Genomic DNA, 24,482 nt, shown 5'->3' with positions numbered 1-24,482 from the left:
AACATGCCGGAGCAGCTGACGGTTCATCGGACGGGAGCCCCCGAAGTGGTGTGGGCTAGGTGTTTCTCGGTGAGCTGAGGGAGGCGAAAAAAAAAAAGAGAAGGACCCTGCGTGCGTACGTGCCTGGAGGCCAACGGCGCTGTGGGACATGACTCGACCTGCGTGATTCTGCAACGGCGCGCTTCTTAACAGTACCATCATACATGCCCCAGAGGCATGCCAGGAACCGCTTTGCAAGGATCGTGACATCGAGACGCACACACATACACACACACACGTGCCATGACTTTTTGATCATGTCATGCAGAGCAACGGGTTTTGTCCACCGGTCTTTGTGTGCCTTTTGCACGACTCGAGAGATATTGCGCACCGGCCTCAGTGGAATGTGGTTGTAAAGGCACGATGGTTCGTGATGACGACGCCTCTTGCGCCTCGCGACACCGATCTCCGCGGGAGTTTCGGTATCGTTGCATCCCCTCCATCGCAAAACTCCCAACTCGGAAATGACCGACAAGTCTGCTCGGCGCGTACGATAGGCAATCGCTTTTCCATGCAATCAATAACCCAGCTCCGTATCCGCGGGACTCAACAGGACGGACGGGCTCGGCGCCTTCCCTTTCAACCCAGACAGGCAGGGAGATTTTGTGCGCAGATGTATGCCGCGCAAATAAACCCCTCCATAAATCAGAGGGCCGCATGCAAGCAAGCAAACAAGAAAGCAAGCAAGAAACCACGGGTACAGTAGCACAAATGAGAAAAGAACACATTCCGTAATACCTGGCAACTTGATTCGATATGCACCCTTTCAATTGCGCGCTCATTCTAGAAAATGCATAGCAGTTGCGCAAAGTGTGGGAGGCTTCATTGGCCAAGGCAGGGGTTGCTGCTGTTGGTTGTCAAATTGGGGGTGCTCATGCAGGCAGGCTGCTTCCCGTGTGGTATTCTGCCGATCTTGATGACCGTTGGGATGTCGGGTCGTTCTGGGCAACGCTATTTGGCGGTCCCCCCCTTCCCTCCGCTGCGGCTGAGATTTTGTATAATATTACACTTGCCTATTGTGTTGCTGAGCCCGTTGGTTCCGGAGAACGATCGCGCTCGGGTCTAGATGCCCTTCTGTTGCTTGTTTCTTGCGCGCACACAGGGATTGTTTGCTATGTACTGTGTAGTTCAGCTCAGCTCGCCTCGCTGTGTCAGCCCATGTTGGGCCTGGCTGGTTTCGTCCCGTGCCCACCTTTCTTGGCCTTCTCGAGAGCAGTGGGCCACCTTGTGCGACCCTCCTGGATGATGATGTTAAGGCAGATGATACGACAATTTCTTTTTTTGTTGTACACGGCTCAAAGTCCCGCCCGCCGGTTCGCCTCTTTTTTCATGGGGTCTCTGCCCGAGTGGGACGGCGGGATGGCGACACACGGAGATGGGGCGGACATGGGGACGGGGGGGAACGTTGAGCTGCCAGGGGAGGGGTCTCTTGAAATCCGAAACCGCTGAACGGCAAGAAGCAAAACGATGATAATAAAAGTGCCCAGCACCAAGAACGACAAAGTCCCGATTTAGATTACCGGGTGTGGAACTACAACAAGAATGTGCCCCATTTGCGGCGCCTTTTATCTCGCGCGATAAAATACGGGGTAAAACCCGCGCGCGCAAGCCCGCAGCAGGTCATGGGCTAAAACTGGACTGGACAGGACAGGGTGATAGCCGTCGGTCTCCTTTGTCTGCGGCGGCGATGCCCTTAGCCCCTGCGGAGAAAGGGGACCTGCGTATCAAGGACGAGCAGGCTGGCTGGAGAGAGAACAAAAAAAAAAAAAATTTTCTTCATCATGTACCGGTCCAATCGATATTCAGGCCGTGTTGTTTTATCGCACCCGCTTGGCGTTGACGCAACAAATCCTGCATTGACGACGATGCCGACGGCCTCGCCGAGAGCAGGACCGTAGACTTGCATGTCAGGGGGGCGTGCGTTCTTCCTTCTGCCCCTGGCGGATCGATGCACGTACGACAATTTCCCTGCGATGCACTGCCGACGAGAGCGAGCAAGAAGAAGCAGGGACGTTGCAAGCCGCAGGGATCAAGAGTCAAGTCGTCGTGCATGGGGATGCCTGACTGATTCGTGCTGTCTGTCGGCTATTGTCCCCATCTCCTGTGGCACACGCGCGGCGGTTGCTGGTCCCTCGGGGCGGGCGGCTGTTGGCACAACCTTCCAAGGTTGGCCTTTGAGAGAGAGAGAGAGAGAGAGAGAGAGAGGGGCCGTCGGGCCATCTGTGCCTCTCTCGGGGATCCGCTGAGGCTTGCATTGTGTTTTTCTGATGTGGTGCTGCGCTGTGCTGGAGTTTTCCGATGGGGGCCGCCTTTCGGAAAACCTCCCCAGCCGCAAAATCTAAAGCTCGGCCTGGCCAGCAAGCCACCGCCGTTCAATCGCGTCGGGAATGGGCTGAGCTGAGAAGTTCTTGTCGTGCATGTTTCCGCCGAGAAATGTTGCGTGGTTGTGTCTACATGGCGTCCCTCGCCTGAAAGGGAAAGTCCTTCCTTTCCAGCTCCCGTCATCCCCTTGTCTCCCTTGTTCGCTGTTGTGGCTTTGTGGCTTCAAGGACCTAGACACTTCGGCCCGCCCAGACTTCGGCATTGACAAACGTCTTTCAACGAGACAAGACACCACCAGAAGATCCATTCCCGTTTCCTGACATGCCGGCAAAAGCCTTCGGACACAGACAACGGCAATGGGCTGTTCAACCTGGGTCTTCACTCCTCCTTGGACCATTTTCCCCCCTGCCAAGGTTCTCGACGACAGCAATCGCCGATTTGGACGCTGATTACCGGGCGATTCTCCGTGTCTGTGCCGGACGGACGTGGACGATCGGCGTCCCGTGGGCAGTCCAGATGAGGCTCTTTCCTTTGTCACCCCTGTGTCCGGCAACCAAGAGCCGTGGGGGTTCCATTGACGACAACCAAGCTAAAACAACTTCTAATATGGCTTCGGCAGCGTGCCAGGGGCATGCTTGTCCATTGGCCCGCCCACTAGTTGTTGTTGGGCAGTTGTCACGTCAAAAATAGTTCTCGAGGCGAGGTTTCCACAGCTCGCTGGTCCCGCTTTGCATTGTGGTTCGTGATCCATCCTGTCCCTTTGATAGCCGCGTCTAAGCCGGCGACCCTTTCTTGGTCCCAGCAGCAGTGGTGGGCCCGCCCGCTCCCAGTAGAGTCCTGGCCAGTGAAGTGGAGAGCTGTACGCAACGTCCTCGTGCCGAAGGCCCACGAGACGGACGTCATGTCGTGCCGAGGTGGACATTGTTAGTGAGCCGGGAACATGACATGTTTGTGTGCATTGTGTCACCACGCTTTGTGCTCAGCATGCGCGGCGCCTTCAGGCCATCTGCCTGTTGTTGAGTCGTACTTCTGCCCTCACTCTACCCAGACGTTGTATCTGATCCGACACGCAGGAAGACCGGAGTGTCGGGAGCCGATTACTCCAACTCCCGCCGCACCTCCCGCGTTAAAAAAAGACCCTGGCCTAGATCCTCACCGAAGTTCACAGGTGTGCGCGCTGCCCGGGCAGAGGAGCACTAACTACGCTGCTTTCCGCAAGCTTGATCTCCCGGGCGGCCAATAGTCTGTTCCTCTAGCACCGGGCCACCGACCGTCGTAAGCATGCAGGGTTGCCATTTAGGCTTTGCTGCGGCGTGGTCCGCCCTGTTCTCAGCCTTTACCACGATCGCGAGGGCTAGCCTGCGAGGCTTATGCAGATGATCGATCGATCCAACCCAAACATCAGCGAGCAAACCCCCCTTCTTCTTAGCGCGCGCCCAGAAGAAACGCAGAATCTCATTGTTTGCAGCCGCAGGGCTGTAGAAGATTCCCAGGTGGCTGCATCGACAAGCAAGCTATTGGGTGGTGGTGGCTGCCGCCTCATTTCAATTCAGTGGAAATCTCCCACCATGGCCGGCCGCTGGCTGGTGGTACAGTAGCGCTGGACAAGAAACACAAAGGCGAATCAATGAAAGCCACGGCCGCCGGCCGCACCGGCCCTAGGATCCAGCGCACCCGCACCCGGGCCCGACTCGGGTCGAGGTGGAGCCGCTTTGTTCTTTCTCCGTGCTCTTTCGCTCGCTGGCTTTCCGGGCGCCGCCATATCAATCCGTGAGGCAAGTCATTAGAGCCTCTGCAGTCCTAGCCGCCCCGTCGTGCCATCGGGTAACACTGGCGTCAAACGACAGCTCTCTCATGAGTCCTCCGGGATGGAAGATGCTAACGACTCGCTCCAAGCGCCATGACGGAAAACAATCCGTCCGTCCACTCACCCCGAACGGAAGACGTCTATAGCTCAGACGATGCCACGGGCACGCCTAGCCGCTCGTCCCGTGGGACTTCGTCGGCCCCGAGGAGGAGGAGGAGGAGGAGGAGGAGGAGGAGGAGGAGGAGGACGACGACGGGGATCTTCCGAACTGTGACTTTCGATAAGGTCCCGGTCGTTACACACGTCCGTGTGCTGATAATGCCTAGCATGGACGAGCACGAGCATTTTGGGAGAATTCTGCTCGTCCTAACTAAGGATGATACGATCGCCGATGTCCATTCAAGGTCATACACACCGCGCTCTTGCTCGGGGTTGCCCGTCGGACAAGGCGAAATTGAGGTAACAATAGGTTTCGATCTTTGGGACTTTGCTCCCAAAGGTGGCCTGGGCGCCCTGACCGGACTTGTGCACGCGGCGCATGCGAAGAAGAAATGACAACCTGGACAGTTGTCGACTTTGCTGCGCCGATGGGGCGGCCAACGAGGCATTGATACAGGAGGGTCCATATCTCTCAAGTTGTGATGGAAGGAGTCTCTTCCCGGTGCCTGTCTGTGCATTGTCTTTGGTTGTTGATGATATTTGCGTCGTCGCATTTGGGATATACCAAGAGCGATCTGCATATGCCGTAAAAAAGTTCCTGGTTGCAACTAAAGGCCGCTGTGTTCCGACAGCCAATCACTCAACTGCCTGTCCACCAACCCTGGTTGTCCACTGTTAGCGGCTCATTAGTGACTGCCAACCACTCAGGGTCAACCTCGCAACGAGTTACGATATGTGCGCTCCATGGAAGAAGGATTCGAGTGTGATGCAGCGTGTGTTGCAGCGCAACAATGCGCGACCTCGGAGCAGAAACCGCGCAATAAATCAAGACGCTCAGGTGTTGGCCGTATTGTCCTGCCAAGGCGCCGGCCCCCTGGCATGTCTCTCTCTGCATTATGCTGCTGGCGACCTGTTGCGATTCAATTCCTCGATACTGCAAAAGCACTTTGTGCGTGTGAGTGTGAGAGTGTGAGTGATGCATGGATCATGGCGAAAGCATATGACGATACTTGCTCAGAAACCAACTCGATTGCCCCTTTCCCCGATTCCCCCCGGAGAGCCCTGTCGCAGAGCTCACATGCTTTTCAATTAGAGACTGCCGGCACTTGTCTCGTCCCAACTCATCGGGCGCAATCACGGTTGCATTGACGACATGAACAAGGTTTCCTCTGCGTTGCGGAACCCCCCTGGCCTCGCTGACTCCAGAGGCAGGGGTCTTCGGGACACTCGGAATGACAGCCTGCAACCCCTCGTCTGCCAGCACTGGTTACCACCACCTCGGTGACAAGACGGGACGAAATGTGAATTCGGCTGCTTGGCCCCTTTACGATATCTTAATTCCGTCAGCATGCTGGACGCGATAGAGACAGGGCGGTACTGTATGTGCCTGAAAGACCCCCAGTGTCCGCGGGCATGAGGCCGCATATCATGAGAGTCTTGCAACCGCTGTCCAATGCGCATACGCCCTTGGCCCCCCTTGTCGCCAAGGCCGTAGTCGAACTTCCTGTCCCGGCAGGTGTCCTACTCTGTCTTCCTGTCTGCGAGCCTTTGCCCCGGCACTGAACCACCAGGGCCAGAAAGGACCCTCGTAAGTAATGCCTTGTCACTTGTGTCGTACCGGAACGTTGTGGCCAGGCAAATGTACGCAGTAAGAATGACCCCCCCCTCCCCTCCCCAGTCTGCGGGTTTGGACGCTGGGACCCCAGACCAGACCAGACTCCCCAGAGGAGAACAGGGGGGGACTTGGAATCATTTTTGAGTTTCCAAGGGGAAACCCCTGCGTCTACAACAACGACCATGTCTGGACGACCATGGCAACGACACAATTGCCGATTGCGTCCAGTTGGATGTACGAGGGCATTCGGGAGATCGCCCGATGGACACACATGCGAAGAAAGAACGACGAGCCGCTGCCGCCGGTTGAGAAAAGCGACGCTGACCTTCTTCTGCAGGAAGCCGGTTCGTCTCACTCGCTCTCTCTGTGACAATCCTACGCAAGAAGTGACCAAGCAAGCCCAGATGCCGAGCATGATAGCAGGATCTGCGGTGCCCCCCATGCACCCCGGTATTCCTCACGAACTGCCGGCATATGCAAAAAAAGAACATCGAGAATCCACAGTCCGTGGGTACCATTCCAACAACCACGATCTGGCTCCTTAAGGGACTTTGCTGATCGGGGAAGGAGCCAAACTGATGCTGGCTCTTGAGGGGATCTTGTGCTTCCAGAGGAGGCCTTCTTGTTTCGGCACTTGCCGAGGCATGCTCACCGAGCTCTTGGTTCCCTTGGGAAGGGGGTGTGCATCTTCCTCCCTCGACACCGAGGGCGACCATGCGCAGAATACCCGGCGCTCGGGTTCTGTCCACGCAACGACGTCAGGATCACGCGGTGAGCTGATGGGGATTCCTCTGTCGTCGTTCTGGAGCGGTGAAAAAGTGCACGGCCGGATCCGAGGCTGTGCTCTGGACTTTCACGGGGCACCACATGAAAAGAGCCGAACCCACCGGGTGATCACGCGGCGTGGTAGGCATCATGGAGGCAAGCAAGGTATGTGGCCATCACTGGCCTGGCTACTCACGCTCATCACGCCCTGCCCCGGGCCAAGCGGGAAGGCTGATATGTCGTAGTCCACAATGAACTGTCAGTGGAGCTCTCTCTGAATCACGGCGCGCATTCTCGTGATGCCACAGTGCAGGAATTAGCGTAGTGTCTATGATGTGACCGAAGCCATGATTCCCACCTAAAGCGTCGTCATGCTACTGACAAACAGTGCGGTCCCGCAAGCCGCCTTCAACTGCTCTACTACCATAAGAGTAGCAGACTGACGAGAATAGACCCACGGAATCCACCACATGCACACGGGTCATGAAGTGTCGTGTGCAAGATCTTCAGGGGGGAAACATCGGCTGCCTGCCACCAAAACGCGACGCCCGGCTCCTCCCTAGAGGGATGCTATTACAGTAGCGTTCAAGGCGCCAGTCACAGGGTCCCTTCTTTGCCGTTTCGCCAAGTTCGATCGCGCTGCACAATGGCGTACCGCACAATCGAGGAACCATCGCAATCCAAGGACCCTTCTCTAACGGCGTGCTTTTTTTGACTCGTGTGAAATCAAAGGGATCGACGTCGTAAACTACGTTTCTGGGACGGAATCATTGTAGTCAGGGCGCTACGGGGCGTGTCAGACGTGCATAAGTCCCAGGACCGGCGGCGCGAGGTACTGGCGTCTAGACAAGTCCCGTTAGGCGTAGAACGGATTGCTAGTGGTCTGTAGAAATGGAGCCCCTTCGTTTGAGTCAGTCAAAAGAAGGGAACGGGGCTAGAAATGTTCCATTCTGCTCTTGACTTTCCTCCGTAACCGGCCCCCCGAAGCGTGTCGGCATTCCCGCGCGACACGAATGACAAAACCGCGCAAGAGGCCCTTTTTGTCTCAAGACAATTCAGAGATCGCGGCAGATCGTATAGTGGAGCCCTACCAGAAAGTTCGAAGATCTCGATGCTTGGAATTGCTCGCTCCAGTCTTCTAGAAGGGCTTCTCTGGCTCCGCCCGCCGAGCTAAGAGATCGCCCAAAGTGGGATCGTTGGGCGCCATAGCTCCGCCTTGGTCGCAAATCACGACAAGCCACCGTGCGCCGCCGTGATGGGGCGAAGCAGGGCCTAAGCAGCCGCTGACTGATTCACCTATCGTCCACAGACCACTCGGTCTACTCGCAACCCCCGGTGGCGCGCGCAACCAGTGCTGGCTTGTCCCGGCCGAGCGCGGCGCGCGGCGGGTATCTTTTGAAGCTCACAGGACGGAGGGAGTTTGTCAGTGCCACCGTTTACTGTTGCTCCTTGCCCACTTTGGGCGCCGCCCGAGCTCACGACAGGACTGCCGAGAGGCGCCGGCTTGAGTTGTTGGGACCACGGTGGGGGAATGGCTTTCGCTATTGGTGTCGCGCGCCGGTGAATAAGCCGCGGTGGGCAGTATGACGTTACTGAGGCGTCAGGCGTCGGGAGGTAAGCCATCGTCAGTAGGTATCCTGCGGTGGCGGGCCCTGAGCATCTGACGTGAAAGGCAGAAGCATAAGCAGCCGCCGTGGGCCCCCTCATGGGTCATAAATCCACAACGATGATCGTCGTCCACTGTCCGAGCATCAGACCACTGGCCCACGGACTACAGTACTTGCCGGTGCTTGTGTAGGCGCACAGTGGGGGGGTTTTGATCATCTGGCGACAATGACTTTTGCAACCTCATCCCTGGTCGTGGTCACACGGGGGGTGATAGGACAATGTGATCGCATTGGCCGTCATGGATAATTGTGGAAAAGAGGAGACGAAATAGCGCCACAGGGACCATTCTGCTACTACAGCGTCAAAATGGCTTCATGAGCTGTGTTGTTCACAAAGTCCCACAATTCCGTGGTCTGTGCCGCGTGGCTTCTTGACCTCGTGGTCGGTCGCCGAGTCAGACAATGACTGACGGCGAACGCTATGGTGCGACTGAGCATAGTGAGCGCCATCAACGTCGTGGCTTTCCGGTAGTCATGTCTGCCTCCTTGTCAGCCACTAATGTCGTGAGTCGTGCCTTGACCGTTGTGAAGCCAGCTCCATCTGCCGAACTTATGATTACTGTATCTGATCCCAAAGTTAAAGTATGCGAGCGAAGTGGCTGAGCAGCAGCGATTGCCCCGTGTCGACAGCGCACTTGCCGCCGCGCCGACGACATTGCGGCCTGCAACATCTGTACTGTACCATGGCAGATGTGTCTCTGTAGTGTGACGTTGGCCATGTCCCTCCAAGGTGGAGACCCAAGATCTGGCCGATGTCCTCCTTCCTCTTCTGCTCACGGACAATGGCAAAATCCTCCGCCGAGGCATAGTAATGCATGGCAGAGACAGTACAGCATGTTTCTCCTGCATAGACCTGTTGTCAAGGGGGTGTGTCGCTGCAGTATCAAAACCTGCAAGACACATCGGTGCCGGGGGTCCCCCGAGGTTGCATTGCATCCTCCGCTGTAGTGCGACCCCTCTGAAGGAATCAGGTCGTGGCGGATCTCGGGATGGTACGATGTAAAGTTGAGGATCAATCAACGCTGCATGAGGTGCGCCTTTCCATGCGCCTGCGGGAGTTGCATCCAGAGGGACGCGGTTATCGAAGACCGGCAAATTCCGGCAGCTTTGAAGACTTGCAAGTTTCCTGGCGCAAGTGGTTCGATGGCACAAGCGATGCGAGCTACATAGAACCAAGTCCAGCTTCTCGACCAGAGTTTGAAGACAGTACACAAATCGCTATTGGGACGACGTTACGTACTTCACTATCGTAAATCGCTTCTGAAGATTCAAGATTGAGAAGGGTTTTGTCGCTGCATAGCATGACCTTCGGGACCTGAGCAAATCGAGGGCCAGGCTGCGCACGCATATCAAGCCCAGGCGCATGAAAGTCGGGGGTCTTGGTGTGCTTCCCTATCCGTGGTCACGCTCTGTGTCACGCTCTATGTTACAATCATGCTCTGTCTCTCGATTATTCTGCCAGTCGTCGTTTTATGCATTGCTCTGGCACCTGACAGCTCATTCCGCAAGGACAAGTTCTCTCATGAAACGAGCGGCCATTACTGGACGGCTTGACCTCAATCTAAATGACCACCCGCGAGAACAGCAGTTCAAGAACTTGTTCGTGCAATCAGTCGTTCTTTGGCAGACGTTGAAGAAGGTGGTTTTATTTCATTGGAATCTGCCCTGCATTTCCTCTTCCATATCCAGCTCTTGTTCTTCAATCTCAGCTGCATACCCAGGTAGTTACATATTGCAAAGCCTTACACCACAAGGCATTGATGAAGTTATCCAGTACTATATAAAATGTCGCGTTGGGACGACGACGTGATTAGAGTCCTTCATATGGGCAAACTCATAAAATATCGAATCCTCGGGAGACAAGGAAAGCCAATTCTGACCAAGGAGAAGAGGTGGACAGCATCCACTGCAATGGCAACAACAAAAAAGAAACAAGCGATATTGACACCGTGCTTGACTCCCAAGGCACAAATTTGTACCCGCCACTGCCAGACATGTTAGACAGGCGTAGCATCAAACGGTCCGGCGCAAGATCTCATCGAGCAAGTTGTGAAATCAGACGGGCCCAGCAGGTCTAGCTCTTCGTCCTTGGTGCCGTCCGTCCCGTGTCGACGACAAGATGTTGCCGTTCTCTCCTTGATCAGCGAACGCGTAGACATGTGTCCCCATGACAAGTCTTCAATCACGATGTCAATTCTGTGGACAGGCTCTCCTTGGATGCAAGAGGCCTGTATTTCCGTGACGCTGCCCAGCTAAACGGACAGGCCGCGTGCTGATCCTGTGTGTTGGAGTTTGTCGGATCCAATGTTTGCTTCCAAGCTACAAATCACCACTGATCACCATTATTTTCACATTAGTCTTGCCAGGTACTGCCAAACTCGAGTCCGCAATGAAGCAAGTGCGGTTGCGATCACGGAGGCGCTGTTCGTTTTATTCATGATGCTGCTAATAAACCCAGACTTTTGTGTGCCATTTCTTTCCACTTGGTCTATCCGGAGGGGTGGTCCGACGCGGCAATATTGCACTGGTGCATCACCCTGGGTCCGTAGGACTTTGGGAACTCGGTCTGTAACGAGCAATATCTCATGTCAGCATCATATATTTAAAGACGAAAACGTTTGAAGGTCTTGCCCAGCTTTCCTGGACCGAAGGAGGGAGGGAGGGAGAAGCACATGGATCGATATACTCACAATGCTGTGCCACAACGCCCTGTTGTACCACAGGATGACGTCCTGCTCCTGGTGGGGGTGTGCGTAGATGTTCTCGGGCTGGAGGACGGGCTTCATGATCCTGATTGCAAAAGTTCCACGTTAGCGACAATGTCCCAATATGGCTCTCTTTCCATTAACCCACGCCACAAGATCGGGGCGCCGGTTTGAACCAGCCCTAACAAAACTCGATTGAAGAAAAAACAAGAGGCGAGAAGAAGAATAAGAACACTTACTTGTCCATAAAAGCGCGGACCTCCCCCAAGTCATCGACGACCCTCTCCTCCGCGTCCGGCCCGTCCTTCAAGTACAGCTTGAACGCGCCCTGGCCGTGGACCTGGAGGCTCTTCTCGCCGGTGACCGGGTTGGTCCAGACCATCGGGTACACGCAGACATGCTCCTTGCTCCAGGACGGGAGCTTGTCCAGCGGGACCTCGAGCCCCTCGGTCTCGAGCAGGTGGCCCAGGCGCGTACTGCGCGCGGTGCTCATCCAGACAAACGCGTGCGGGGCGTACTCGATGCGCGAGTTCTCGACGACCGCGCGGGTTGGGCCGTCGAGCAAGGCCAGCGCGCGGACCCGGCGACCATGGCGGTAGCCCCCGGAGCGATCTTCATCTCAGTGCCCGAGCCGTCCTCCCAGCGCACCGTGACGTCGGGGCCCTTGGGCGTGCGCACCGCGAGCAGGCACCCGACGCGAGGGGGGGGATCTTGTACAGCGAGCCGTCCCAGTGCCACTGGTAGAAGCGCGAGGCGCCGGCCTCGCGCTCCTCGGCGGGAATGTGCGGCGGCAGGTGGAACTCGGTGTGGTCGATGCCCTGGACCTCGAAGCCCGGAGGGAAGCCGTAGTGGTTCTCGGGCAAGGGCCCGCGGCCGAGGATGTGCACCTGCGGCTGCTCGGGGATCGAGGGCCGCTTGGGGATGCCGTAGATGTCGACGCCGTTGTGCGACGTCAGGTACGGGTCTGCGCCGTGGGCGAAGCCGCCCGTCTTCTCGTCAGGGTCGAAGCTGTTGTTTTTGTTTGCATGGTGCGTAAGTAAGTATTGGGTGTACCCGGTATCGTCGTCGTCATCGTCATGTGGGAAGGAAAAGACGACTAGCCACGTTGCCAGGCCGGCACTTACCTCGAGGTCAGGCGGTACTGCTGGTGCGGCTCGAGCATGCGTGGCTGCTGCTTGAAGACGAGAAGCTTGTGCCAGTGCAGGGCGTCCGAGATGAAGGCAAAGTCGGCATCGGTGAAGTTGTTGAGGTCGATGCCGTACACCTCGGCCCCAAAGTCGACGGCGCTGCCGGCGGCATGCTCGATGGGCTGGACGGTGCCCGTCGTGTGCTCGGCGTGCGGCAGCTCAAAGGCAACGTGGGAAGCTCTGAGGTGCAGGCCCGGAGCCTCCTCCTCAGTTGTCGTGGCTGTTATCGTCATGGTTGGGCAAGTCGTCTAAGGGTATGTGGCAACTGGTGAACGGCAGAGCAGACGAGGATAGGCTACTCGAGATCGTGATGTACCGCGCTTCTCCCAGTATCTCTCATTCAGCACCTTCTAGCCAAGAACGGGTGGGTCGGAAAGGACACAATCTTGCCCGAGTTATATCGAGGTATCTCAAGCCCGTACCGCAGACTAGCAACACCACAATCGTGACTTTTCCAGCATGCCTAAAACAGCCATAGGGATCGTTCCGCTCCAATCCCGATTCGCCAATCCCCAATAAGCCGCGCATATCATCCAGTTCGCCCGAGCCCGTGAGGGATATCAGCATGGTAGTCTTGACTTCAGGACGAGGCTATCCAGCGAATCGGTGGCCAGCACGAGGCCTGCGGGGGAGCGCTCGGCCGAGATGTGGAGCCTCATGATATGGGCAATCGGCGCCGGGTCCAGTAGCTCGCCGAGTTGCGGAGCCGGGCACTCGGAGCGTCCAAGCGGATCGTATCGGCCGGGCACAACCGCCCAGCACTGCGCTACACTACTACGTAAGGCGAATTGTCATGGCTCCTCGCCCGAGCCCGGCGGGTTCGCGGTAGCAGCTTTTTGGTCGTGGACAATGTCAGATCCTCCTCCCGGCCCCTCCCTCGCCGAGCACCGATTGTAACTAGACTTCTTTTCTTAGGTGTAGAACGAACTTGTTGCTTGTTACACTTAGTCTTCTGCTAGTCGGTCAACACACCAAAGTGCAGACGGTTTGAATCTCATCCTGCCTCGTCACAGCCACCGAAACAACATGTCGCCGTCATTAGATACATTCACCACGCCATCAGGCACGCAGACGCACTACCTGCAGTCCGGCAATGCCAACGGCCCCCTCATCATCTGCATGCACGGCCTTGGTGGCTCCTCAAAGACCTTTCTGCCTCTGCTCCCGCATATCCCACAGTCTTACAACACCGTCATTGTCGACTTCCCTGGTTACGGCAAGACCCCGAGAAATACCACCCAGACGGTGACAATCCCTGGGCTGGTGGCCGATCTCCAGGCTCTCGTACAGCACATCCAGTCCAGCCATGGAACAGAGGATGACAAGGTAAGACCATTAACAGATAACCTCGGGGTTATAAAATCGCTGATGGCATGCGCTCCAGGTCATCATCTTCGGACACTCCCTCGGCAGCATTGTCGGCTTGCACTTCGCTGCACAATTCCCCGCAAAAGTCGGCGGCATGTTTTTGCTCGGTGCCGGCAGGTCCGCCTCGCACATTCCCGCAGTCCGCCAACGGATGCTCGACACCGCCACAAAGACGCGCACCGAGGGCATCGAGGCCGTTGCCAAGGGCGCGTCGATTGGAAATTTCCCCAGCGACGAGCAGCGAGTCGTCCCTCCAGCGAACAGGCAGGCCGTGTACGACGAAGTAGCAGCAGCAGACCCAGAGGCTTACGCCCAGACCTGCGAGGCCATTGTTGGCGAAGAGCACAAGGATCCAGACTATGCGCAGATCAAATGCCCTGTTACTTTCATTGCCGGAGACTTGGACGTCATCAGCCCAGTCGAGAGATCGGAGGGCCTCAGCAAACTACTCGGTGGTAGCGCTCGTGTCGAGGTAGTCAAGGGTGGCCATCAGCCGATCATCGACGACATTGAACCTGTTGTTGCGGCCATGACAAAACTGCTGGAGCAGATCGCAGCTCCGATGTGATAGTTGCGAGCGAATAGACATCAATATAATTCATATTATCGAAAAGTCATGGCTCGCCAAGTAAAGCAGATTCTCGAAGCTGTTCATCTGGTCTGCGCCAGCCATCGGCATTTGGCGGGTAATTGTGTCCATGAACGCGAACTGAGCCTCGGCGTCAAGCGATTCTTGAATGTTTGTTGAGATATCAACGCCAGCGACGTCGGAAGCATTGATCGAGACCCGTGCAGCATTATTGGCACGCACCAGACAAGGCGCAGATGTACTTGGGGCCGCTCGCGATGCTACCTCAGAAGTGTTGTTCCTGTGAAATTCTTCGAGAAATGCAGCCATATCAAAGCCTGGACCTCGTTTCGGAGCTCGTTCACTTGCAATGCTAACACGGTCATCCTCATGATTACGCTTCTTAGGGTTGACAGCGGCCGCAGAGGTCGATGAGCTTCGAGGTCGGGTGTTGGTACTGTTCTGAAGGAGCGCAGAAAGAAGTTTGACACCGCGGCTAGCAATCATGCTGTTATGACAGCTGTGCAGTAGAGTAATGGTTTCCCGAACCAGGCTTGTGTGCTCAATGCATTCCCTGCCAGTGTCAAATGATGTCAGCACAGGTGTGAGCTCAGTGTATGCAGCTCAGCAGAACTGACCTCTCTTCCGGACGCCGATGGAACACGTCTAGCAGCAGGATAATACAGGCCGCTACAGCAAAAGCTTGGTATGTCCAAAATGTGGGCATGCCCGCGTCGTCTAAGGCGATCTTGAATTCCTTGATGATTGTCTTGGAAGCGGCAATACACGTGCGTCGTGTAAACTCGAAATGGGGATTTCTAAAGCTTTCGGAGAGAAAAGACCGATGCACCATGATGATCTTGTGGGAAGACGATATGGCCAGTGAGCGTCTTGCCCATTCAGTGTAGGAAGGCCACCCCTGCTCTATGGGCTGGTTCGAGAGCATTGGCGGCCTCTCGGAAGCCATTGCCCGGAGCTGTTTGTCCCAGGCCAGGACACGATGGTATCTTGAGTAAGTCGTGTTGCAGCTTGTCATGTCATCTAGAAGGTGGGGCATTAAAGCTGCGATCTTGGCCAAGAACCGAGTGTATGACTCTGGCGTCGCGACAGATTCTGGAAGTGGTGTAAATTTCCCGTCGTCAAAGCAGTTGACTGGAGGGTCGGATTTCGAGTAGAGGGGGTTGATAAGGTAAGTCTCCGAGAATGGAATATTGAACCAGTCTTGGCTACAAAGCTGTTGCCATACACGACGACCCAGCTCGGTTGTCGCAGGGTCCACGCCCTTCCGCTCTGAGGTCAATTGATGCAAACCCAGAGCTTGGGCGATGCGTACTGCGGCTGCGAGATGTATAGATTGCATGTTTGATTGTCCGAGCAGATGAGCCGACATTGTCATCGTCGTTATGGCTTGCACGGAGTAGATGGAGTGGTTGGCTGTATACGCCGCCTTGTGCAGGAGGGTCATGACTGCGCTCGACCACTTCTGGCTGAGGAAGGCCTGCTCATTTGCGCGGAAACCCCACGCACCTGTCTGACTTCGTGGCGCACACAGAAGGCTGCCCGTCAAGATGCTAAAGAGGAGTGAGACCCATTGCAAGTCGATGCGCCTGTCGGTTATGGTGCCGCCTGCTTTGGCATAGAACTCCCTCAGTTCTGCGGAGCCAGTCAGCCTTTGGATCTGCATGCTCAATAAACGAATTACTGACCTGTTCTAAATTGCCGAGGCATGTACGAGCCATGGAACCAGAGCAGATTATTGTCGGAATAGTCGACAAGCTGCCACACTTGTCGTTGACTGGGCAACAGCATCTGCAGAGAACCCAAAGAATCGTCGTCCAGTCCAGTCGATTCCTCCTGTATGTCTCCTGGGATGCCGCCTCTGGTAGCTTCGGGGCTGGCGAGCCTGTGATAGTCCGGATTCTTTTGGCGACCCCAAGCTAGGAACTCGAGAATGGATGCAGCATCCTCCACTATAAGGGCATCTGATCCCTGGGAGGCACAATCATCGTCGGCCGGTGCGGGCGCTGCTGGTTCAGGAGCCACAGCCCGCCGCATGGTTGGCGATTCATTGGGGATTGGTGAAGCTGCAAAGCATAACATCAGTGCCTTGACCTTCCCGGACCAAGGGTTGAAGCGCCAGCGTGGGCTGGCTTACAGTGGTAGGACGGGCTCTTGTGGCCTTGTAACTCGTTTTCCAACTCTAGCACTTTTCGTCGAAGCAGTATGAGCTCGTGATTCTCTGGTGAGGCAGCACCACCAGCGGCTCTTAGGATGGGTGGTCTCGGACGAGACTCGAAGTCGACCACACACGCAGATTGTTCACCACTGGCTGGCGTTAGAACGAGAGCGAGAAGGCACAGGGTATCACAAAGAAGCGAGGGCATAATCACCGTCTGATGCAGTTCTTGCAAGGAATTGGATTTCTGGAGCATTTGACCTTGCGTTGACGACACGGCCAGCATGAGTTCTGGTGATGGCCATCTCGTGTTAGGGACCCTGCCTGGGTCGAGAAACTACCATGGGCCAGGGCAATGTTTCCCTTACCTTGGCTCTTACTGGCGTGCCCTCAGTGGCAACCGCAACTTGATGGGCCATCTCGGGCGAAGGCAATTGAGGTCGTCGTGGTGTGGATTACACCCACAGGTCGAGAGGCATGTGGCGGGAAGGGCAAGAAGACGTGATGTGATGGACAGGCACAAGACCTCGGGCGAGGTCCAGCAGTGCAGGGAGGCCCCATGGGGAGAGAGGAGAGGGACCCATGGGATAGTCACAGTAGGATAATCAGCAGCAGCTTGATTGGACTGGATGACGAGGCTCGCCTGGACCCTGGGATGGGCTGCACCGCGATAAGCGGGAGCAGTGGCCCGGTCGTGGCTGCCGCCCTAGAGTGCGCAGCCTAGTGGCCGCCCCTCCTCCTGCGGAGCCTGCCGACGGGGGAACCCACTGTGCTTATCTTGCCACTAAGACGCAGCGGATCGGCCGCTGTAGCTGTGCCCTCCCCAGCACGACAGCCAGCAACGACCAAACCCTGCACCCCCATCCCATCGCGTCGATAACACCCAGCCGCCAGGCTCGCTCGACTGCCGAGCCATGCACGGGCGGCTCGCATGCCTATCTCGCCAGGTAGGGTCTGGCCCAGCAACGTGGGCGATGCTCGGGACTCCCGCACCTAGGCCGAGATGGAGCCCTACGGCCAATTATTGATATAAGGCACCCGCCTCATCCCCTTCGTGATCGGCGGTGGACGGCATCAGCACTGGTTCCGCCCTGGTCCCAGAGTCTCGTTCCTACTTGCCACCATTCTTGTCACCTCCTCGAGGCATCAATCAAGATGGACTTTTCGGCTCTGCGTCAGCGTGGCCAGGCGGCCAAGGAGAAGGCCCATGAGAGAATCACCAACCCAAGCAGCTGGAAGCTCCCCAAACAGGCCAGCAGTATTGCCCCGGCCAATGTCTGGTCCAATGCCGACCAGGATCCCGTCCCGGTCGAGCAGAGGACATGGACCAAGTGGACTTTCATGACATATTGGTGTAAGTGCTCAAGAGGCTTCTGGAACGACCGCTCAAGGTTGGAGGCTGACCAGACTTCTCTCCAACAGTCAGTGACCTGTTCACAATCTCGACATGGCAGGCCGGCAGCGCAATTCTCACCACTGGTCTCAGCGCGACTGACGCGGTCCTCATCGTCTTCGTGGCTGCCATGTGCAACGCCGGTCCCACGGTCCTCAACGGCGCGATCGGCTCTGATCTCCACATCCCCTTCCCCATCGCCGCTCGAGCTAGTTTTGGTGTCTGGTTCAGCTACTTCTGTGTCGTCTCTCGTGGTATCCTGGCTCTCTTCTGGCTCGGTGTGCACTCGGCGAACGGCGGAGCCTGCATTACGGTCATCCTGACGGCGTTGTGGCCCAGCTACAAGAACCTCCCCAATACTCTGCCCGCCTCGGCCGGAATCACAAGCCAAGGCCTGCTTTCGTACTTCATTTACTGGTGCATTCAGTTCCCCCTCCTGCTCATCCCAACGCACAAGCTGCAGCCGCTCTTTTGGTTCAAGACCGTGCTGGTCGGCCCGGCTGCGTTGGCGACTGTCATCTGGATTGCGGTTCAGGCTGGAGGCGGCGGCGTATTCTTCAGTGCTCCGGCGACCGTCTCTGGCTCTACCCGAGCATGGCTATGGCTCGCGAACTTGGTAAGTATTGATCCTGGCCGCATGAATTATGATCGAACTTGACTGACAGTTGCCTTCCCCCGATCCCTAGACAAGTGTCACTGGCGGTTACAGTACGCTCTGTGTCAACATTCCCGACTTCTCCCGATTCAGCAAGGACCGCGGCGCGCAATACTGGCAACTTCCCATCATTCCAATCCTCAAGACACTGTGCAGTACCTTCGGTATCATCGCTGCCAGTGCCTCTCAGCAGTTGTACGGCAAGACTCTGTGGTCGCCTCTCGAGATCATTTCCCAGTGGCCTGCCACTCCCGGAGGTCGTGCTGCGGCCTTCTTTGCTGCTTCTTGCTGGCTCGTTGGCCAGGTCTGCGTCAACATCAGCGCAAACGGCATCTCCTTCGCCAACGACATCACGTCTCTTGCGCCCAAGTGGTTCAACATCCGCCGTGGCATCATCTTCGCCTCGCTGCTCGGCGGCTGGGCGCTCTGCCCCTGGATCATCGTCTCTTCGGCCAAGGCTTTCCTCAATTTCATGTCGGCTTACGCAATCTTCATGGCACCCCTGGCAGGCATCATCCTGTGCGACTACTGGATCGTCAAGAAGCGCAAGTACGATGTGCCGGCCCTGTACGACCCTGAGGGTATCTACAAATTCAACAAGTGGGGAACCAACTGGCGGGCGTTTGTGACCACCTTTCTGGTCATTGTCCCCTTGCTGCCTGCGCTGGGCAAGAAGGTCAACCCGACGGGCGTGTCAATCAGCGTGGGCCTCGAGAATCTCTTCAACTTCAACTGGCTATATGGCTTTTTCGTGGCTCTTGTGCTCTACTGGGTCCTCAACGTGGTATGGCCTCACAAGCCCACGCTCATTCCCAAGACCATCTATGGTGACGAGAATGTTATTCTCGACAGCTCTGAGGCGGACGTTGAGTCACGTGCTGGCCAGAGCGAGAAAGGCCAGAGCGCCTCATCTGCTGCTAGCGTCACCAAGGAAGTGCCGATCTGAGCTTGCTGCCTAGTAGAGTTGGTATATAGTATAAATGAGATGGAGATAACGTAATCCACGGGTAAGCGGGTCACACGGGTGAACGGGTCACCTTCCAGTAACTCGTACGACAATATATAAGACAATTTAACCACAACGCCTTAAATCAATTCAAACTATTCAGAATCCTCTTCTTCAGAGGCAGATACAACTTTCTGACACGTACGAGCATTATGACCGGGCTCGCCGCAGACGCCACATCGTCGCGCGCGCGTTTCGGGCCTCCTCGTACGACCACTATTCTGACTCGTTTCCGCTATTAACTGCTGCGTCACATCGATTTGAGCCTTCAAATCCTTTGCCTGATCAATCGTGAGGGACCCTCCTTTCTGTAGCTGCTTTCTTTTCGTACGACGACGGCGGCTAAGGCGGTCATTTGCATCTCGAAGTTCGGCGAGCTCTTGGCGTATAAGGTCCTGCTCGTGTACCATCATTATAACTCCTTTTTCCAGCTGCCGTAGGCTCTCAACAATGGACGACGGTGAGCTATTCTGGTGTCGTATGATGCGATTTTTAATATACTTCGTCTGCGATTCGGTCTCAATTGGGTTGTTCGGCGTCTTTGAAACCCATGGGGGTGGTAGTCCAGCAGAGGAACCAGGTGGTGTCGGCGTATGAAACTTCATATCTAGCTGCGAAATCACATAATTCGGGTCGTACGGTACTAGGCCTGTCGCTCTAAAGCCTGCCTGGATGTTTGATTTGGTCATTGCAGCGTCGTACGCCTTATAAAAGGCTGGGAGGAAGTCCTCCTTTGAAACGTGGGTTACGTGCGCCCGCATTAGACCTTCGATTTCTTTACCGTACGCCCGTTTCAGAGGTCCAAAACACCCAACATCGAGAGGCTGGAGCTTATGCGACGAATGAGCAGGCATACAGAGCGTGATAATATTCTGTTCCTTGCAGTAGAGCTCGAAATCGACGGAATGGTGGCTCTCGTGGCCGTCGAGGATAAGGAGGCGGTGGGTACCCTTCGTACGACTCTTTGTATGGAAATCAAAGTGTTTTACCCATTCTAGGCCTCTCTCGTTCGTCGTCCAACCGTTTTCTGAAAGCGCGATTACCCAGTCGGCCGGTAGAGGGCTATTCGCGGTCCAGGAGTCGAGGTGGACCTTCCCGGCGAAGATAATGTATGGCGGGATTGAATAGCCGTACGACGCGATACCCTGGATTACTGTAACCCATTCCTGATTGCCTTGTTGTACGGCTCTTGGCCTCCCGCGTCGATCGGAGGTCGTAACGACAGTTTCGGCGGAGATCTTGCCCATCGCGAAGCCCGTTTCGTCGAAGTTATAGATATCGTCATCGTGGATCCCGTATTTCGCGATTATGTTTCGTACGAGCTCAAACCACGCGCGATACGCGTCCGGATCCTCGCAAAGGACCCTCTGGTAATCGATTCTTCGATTAAAACGCGTACGGAGCTCAGGTCGTCGTCGTACGAAGGTTGAGGCCCAGTTCGTTCCAACGCGTGGCGCGTCGCGTACGCGGAGGAGTCGATCCGCCATTTCTCGAACACCACTTAACCGCGGTGGAAATGAACGCGAATCTAGGTCGAGTACGTATCGTACGATACTCTCCTCTTCGTATGAGGTTAATTTCTGGCAGGGTGGTCGGGTGTCGTGTTTCGCAGCTCGGCCGTGGTATCGTTGCTGGAGTGTCGTACGAGATACATTATAGATCTGCGCAGCCTTTCGTACGCTTAATTTTGGGTCGGATTGGAGCGCATTTAACGCTAGAACCAAATCACTTTCAATTGATTGTCGTCCCATGATTGGAGGTGGAGAAAAAGGAGAAGGAAGTGAACCTCAATTAAATTGCAGTAAAGTGACCCGTTCACCCGTGTGACCCGCTCACCCGTGGATTACGTTATATGTAGTCTATGATGGAAATGATAAGTTTAAGCCATACCCCCATGAGTCTGCAACTGCCTCGTGACCTCTTTCAAATCGCACCAGGCCTGTATCGGATCGATAAACCATCACACATGCGCAAAGTCGCACCATGAATTGCAGGATGCTGTTGTAGTCGGCCACATCTCAAGTGGTTATATATATCATAGACTGCACCCAATAAGACTACACTATCAATGACCTTCCCCGGACCCGAAGCACTGGGACCAAAGTTGCATACAGTCACTTGCACACCTTCATAGTGCCGATCGAGTCCCAAGCCACGGCCGATTCTCGAAGTGCGAACCTGGCCGATAAGCTTATTGCGCCACACTGAGGCTGGACCTGGCGACTCAGCTTAGAACATGGGATCAGCTCGCAAGACATGAAGCTAGCGATCTGCGTTGATGAAGGCACACAATACCAGTGGCCATCGGCTCGTGAAACCTCGACCCGAAAGGCGAAGTTGAACTTGACGCTAAATCTGACTAGAAAGTGTCTAGACTTTGGGCGTCCCAAGACGAGAGAGAGCTCGATAAGCTTGCCGTGAACTAACGAAGGGCGAGACTTGGGGCCAAAGTGGAGCTCGGCCGAGCTCTTCCGATATGCGGGATCGGCAGAGCGAGTACTGTCTCCCCTCCCCTCGGCCTATTTTTGTGGGGGGTGAACTCGCTGCCCGACCCCGGTTCCGTCGGGAGGTCGGCCGGGGAGTGGGGGGGGGGGGGGGCAGTTGCGATAAGGGTCGCGTGGAGATGAATCCTGGTATTCTCTCCACGTCCTCGCACTGAGCGGGTGGTGGGTCGGATTGGCCTCGCGCCTCGCTCCCGAGGAGGAGTGTTTGGTAATGGATAATGACGGGGGCTGTAATAGGTCGTAGGCTTCTTTGATGTCTGAACTTGGCCAGCGCGGAGTGTCGGAGTTGGCCGAAGCCGTGGGGTTGGCAATGGACTACGAGCAGTATCTCGGCCGGGGACAGTTTAGACTTTGCTCCAACTTGAAGTCTACTATTGTTCCGTACTTTCGATAAATCAGATCACGGCAATTAGCGGCGTCAACCAAAGACACGAGCTAATAAGATAAAGAAAGCCAAGCACGGCCCGACAGCCACGCGCGTGCTCCTCACCGGCTTGCATCACGATAACCACGAAACCTCTGTGGAATTTTTTGAGACAGGAATCAATATCTGCGTCTACGAAGAGCAAGTGTGCCCAGAGAGGAAGCAGCACAACATATCGACCAGCCGATACTTTCTGCAAGACATACACACACAAGCAAGTCCTGCACCAAGGCCAGCCAGCAGCTTTCGCCATGTCGCCAAGCGCCATTACCCCAGAGCCGACCTTCACGGTCACGCCGATGAAGAAGACTGCCGAGGAGAAGCACGACTTTGGTGCCACGGTCACCGGGCTGGACCTCAATGAAATCAGCGGTATGTGTTAGATACCAGAGTTGCTCCATAGCTTTGGGCTCGTGCTTCTCGCCACAGTTACATGCGAATCGTCAGATGGATGCTGATTGTATATCACCCGGCGATGAAGACGCGGACGTGAAGGCCCTCTCCAACCTCATCTGGACACACAAGTTGCTCGTTGTGAAAGGCCAGCAAGAGCTGGAGCCCATCAAGCAATGGGAGCTGGTCACGCGGTTCGACCCCACCGCGCCCAAGGTACACTCACATGGCAGCGTCAAGACCTTCAACAAGGAAGGCGGCCTGTTGTCTGTAAGTCACCAGCCCCTTCTCCCATCCCATGAGCCACCAAGAAAGAAAAGATCAACAATAGACCGGGGGACATGATGCTGATCATGGTTGCTCCTCTCCCTCCACAGAAAGCTCGCGACGTCTACGGCATCCCCGGCGCAGAAAATGTTCGCCTCGTCGGCAAGGGCTACCAGGGTCCTGACCACTACGGCCTCAAGGAGATAACGGTCAAGAAGCCCCTGAGCCACGACTGGCACTGCAAGCCGCAGGCCGAGGGCGAGTTCGAGGCCGGCAACACAAGGTTCCAGCGCTGGCACATTGACGCCCCGCTCTACGCGCGCGACCCGGCGTACTTCACGACCCTCCGGTGCATCAAGAGGCCCACCGAGCCCCAGGTCAACATCCGCTGGGACGACGGCAGTGGGCTCGAGATGAAGAGCGAGCCCGGCTTGACGGCGTTCTTCAGCAATGTCCAGACGTACGAGCTCATGTCGGAGGAGGAGAAGAAGATTGCGGATCACAGCTGGGTCGAGTATGCGCCACATCCGGTAAGTGTACCGCCCGCCCGGATGAACGCCCCTTGATATGATTTTGTCATATCCTAACATCGCTATTTGTTTTCCTAGTACATGTGGATGGGCAACTGCAGAGGCCTCACAACTGGCCTGGGTGTCGCCACCGAGGGCCGGGAGAAGAAGCTCGAGGAGCTGGGTGACTACGACCCCAAATCCGTCAAGACATACCCCATGGTCTGGGTGAATCCCGTGACAGGCGAGAAGGCATTCATGGTGCATGGTATCTGCGCCCGTAAGCTGTTCCTTCGGTCGTCACCCGATGAGACGCCTGTTGTCGTGGAGGACGTTGGAGAGATCCGGGCTTTCCTGAAGGTATGATGATCCCCTTACTCCAAATTTTGGCATGTTTCGCGTTGCTGTGGCCAGGGATGCTAATCGTTGTGATCCAACGTTATGATAGACCATTCAAGAGCGTGTACTGAAGCCAGAGTACATTATGCTGCCCAAAGTGGAAGAGGGCGACATCATCATGTGGGCCAACTGGCAGACATTCCACACGGCAGTTGACTACCCTGACTCTTGGGGCCCGAGGACAATGCACCAGGTGAGTTGCTTGTGGCCCTCTCAACCCTCTGAGCCCTCTGACACGTCTGCGATGCGCTTATCTGGGAAGAGATTGGTAACTGATTCATATGTCTAGGCGAACATCGGCGCGTCGACCTCGCCTGTGGGACCAGTTCCAATTCCTGTGGCGGTCTAAGTATTTGGCTCAATAGCTGTAGATCAATAAATAAGCACAGATCAGATTTTAGTTCACAGTGCTTTACTGCTACATCCCCTCCGAAGACAGACAAGAGCAGCTGCAGAGAAAAAGCTTCTCCAGGCGCGCATTCCCAGGCTTACCGACCAATTGAATACCTTACATTGCGGCCTTTCTTCTACTTACCTCTCTTGAAGCAACCTCC

At 55.9% G+C, this 24,482-nt stretch overlaps 6 protein-coding genes across 6 annotated transcripts; 4 read left to right on the top strand and 2 right to left on the bottom strand.

Annotated features, from left to right (window-relative positions):
* Positions 1 to 8,776: 8,776 nt before the first annotated feature.
* On the top strand, positions 8,777 to 9,627 carry B0I36DRAFT_353893 (uncharacterized protein; the record flags this gene model as incomplete). Its single annotated transcript, XM_046157248.1, has 3 exons — positions 8,777 to 8,956; positions 9,065 to 9,182; positions 9,380 to 9,627. 3 exons carry the CDS (start codon positions 8,777 to 8,779, stop codon positions 9,625 to 9,627), a joined length of 546 nt encoding a protein of 181 aa, XP_046007405.1.
* Positions 9,628 to 10,862: 1,235 nt separating this feature from the next.
* B0I36DRAFT_377165 (TfdA family taurine catabolism dioxygenase TauD) lies at positions 10,863 to 12,499 on the bottom strand (the record flags this gene model as incomplete). The annotated part of the gene is made up of 5 exons (XM_046160528.1): positions 10,863 to 10,940; positions 11,065 to 11,164; positions 11,319 to 11,691; positions 11,771 to 12,087; positions 12,204 to 12,499. The coding sequence occupies 5 exons, from the start codon at positions 12,497 to 12,499 to the stop codon at positions 10,863 to 10,865; spliced, it is 1,164 nt and encodes a 387-aa protein (XP_046007404.1).
* A 616-nt stretch (positions 12,500 to 13,115) lies between these two features.
* Positions 13,116 to 14,202, top strand: B0I36DRAFT_367634 (Alpha/Beta hydrolase protein; the record flags this gene model as incomplete). The annotated part of the gene is made up of 3 exons (XM_046159504.1): positions 13,116 to 13,159; positions 13,226 to 13,592; positions 13,651 to 14,202. The coding sequence occupies 3 exons, from the start codon at positions 13,116 to 13,118 to the stop codon at positions 14,200 to 14,202; spliced, it is 963 nt and encodes a 320-aa protein (XP_046007403.1).
* On the bottom strand, positions 14,163 to 16,930 carry B0I36DRAFT_29947 (uncharacterized protein). Its single transcript, XM_046151980.1, has 6 exons — positions 16,747 to 16,930; positions 16,593 to 16,669; positions 16,358 to 16,527; positions 15,909 to 16,286; positions 14,841 to 15,855; positions 14,163 to 14,776 (listed from the first exon to the last, which is right to left on the bottom strand). The coding sequence occupies exons 1-6, from the start codon at positions 16,795 to 16,797 to the stop codon at positions 14,233 to 14,235; spliced, it is 2,235 nt and encodes a 744-aa protein (XP_046007402.1). The 5' UTR covers positions 16,798 to 16,930; the 3' UTR covers positions 14,163 to 14,232.
* A 603-nt stretch (positions 16,931 to 17,533) lies between these two features.
* Positions 17,534 to 19,372, top strand: B0I36DRAFT_251618 (NCS1 nucleoside transporter; the record flags this gene model as incomplete). The annotated part of the gene is made up of 3 exons (XM_046150625.1): positions 17,534 to 17,732; positions 17,801 to 18,387; positions 18,458 to 19,372. 3 exons carry the CDS (start codon positions 17,534 to 17,536, stop codon positions 19,370 to 19,372), a joined length of 1,701 nt encoding a protein of 566 aa, XP_046007401.1.
* A 3,239-nt stretch (positions 19,373 to 22,611) lies between these two features.
* Positions 22,612 to 24,277, top strand: B0I36DRAFT_367631 (uncharacterized protein; the record flags this gene model as incomplete). The annotated part of the gene is made up of 6 exons (XM_046159503.1): positions 22,612 to 22,732; positions 22,842 to 23,023; positions 23,131 to 23,550; positions 23,629 to 23,889; positions 23,978 to 24,121; positions 24,218 to 24,277. 6 exons carry the CDS (start codon positions 22,612 to 22,614, stop codon positions 24,275 to 24,277), a joined length of 1,188 nt encoding a protein of 395 aa, XP_046007400.1.
* Between the last annotated feature and the right edge of the window lie 205 nt (positions 24,278 to 24,482).

The sequence above is a fragment of the Microdochium trichocladiopsis genome (assembly GCF_020744255.1).
Source record: "Microdochium trichocladiopsis strain MPI-CAGE-CH-0230 chromosome Unknown B0I36scaffold_10, whole genome shotgun sequence".
Taxonomy (NCBI): Eukaryota; Fungi; Ascomycota; class Sordariomycetes; order Xylariales; family Microdochiaceae; genus Microdochium; species Microdochium trichocladiopsis.
Note: the sequence above shows the minus strand (reverse complement) of the source record. Positions and strands in the feature narration are given on the sequence as shown.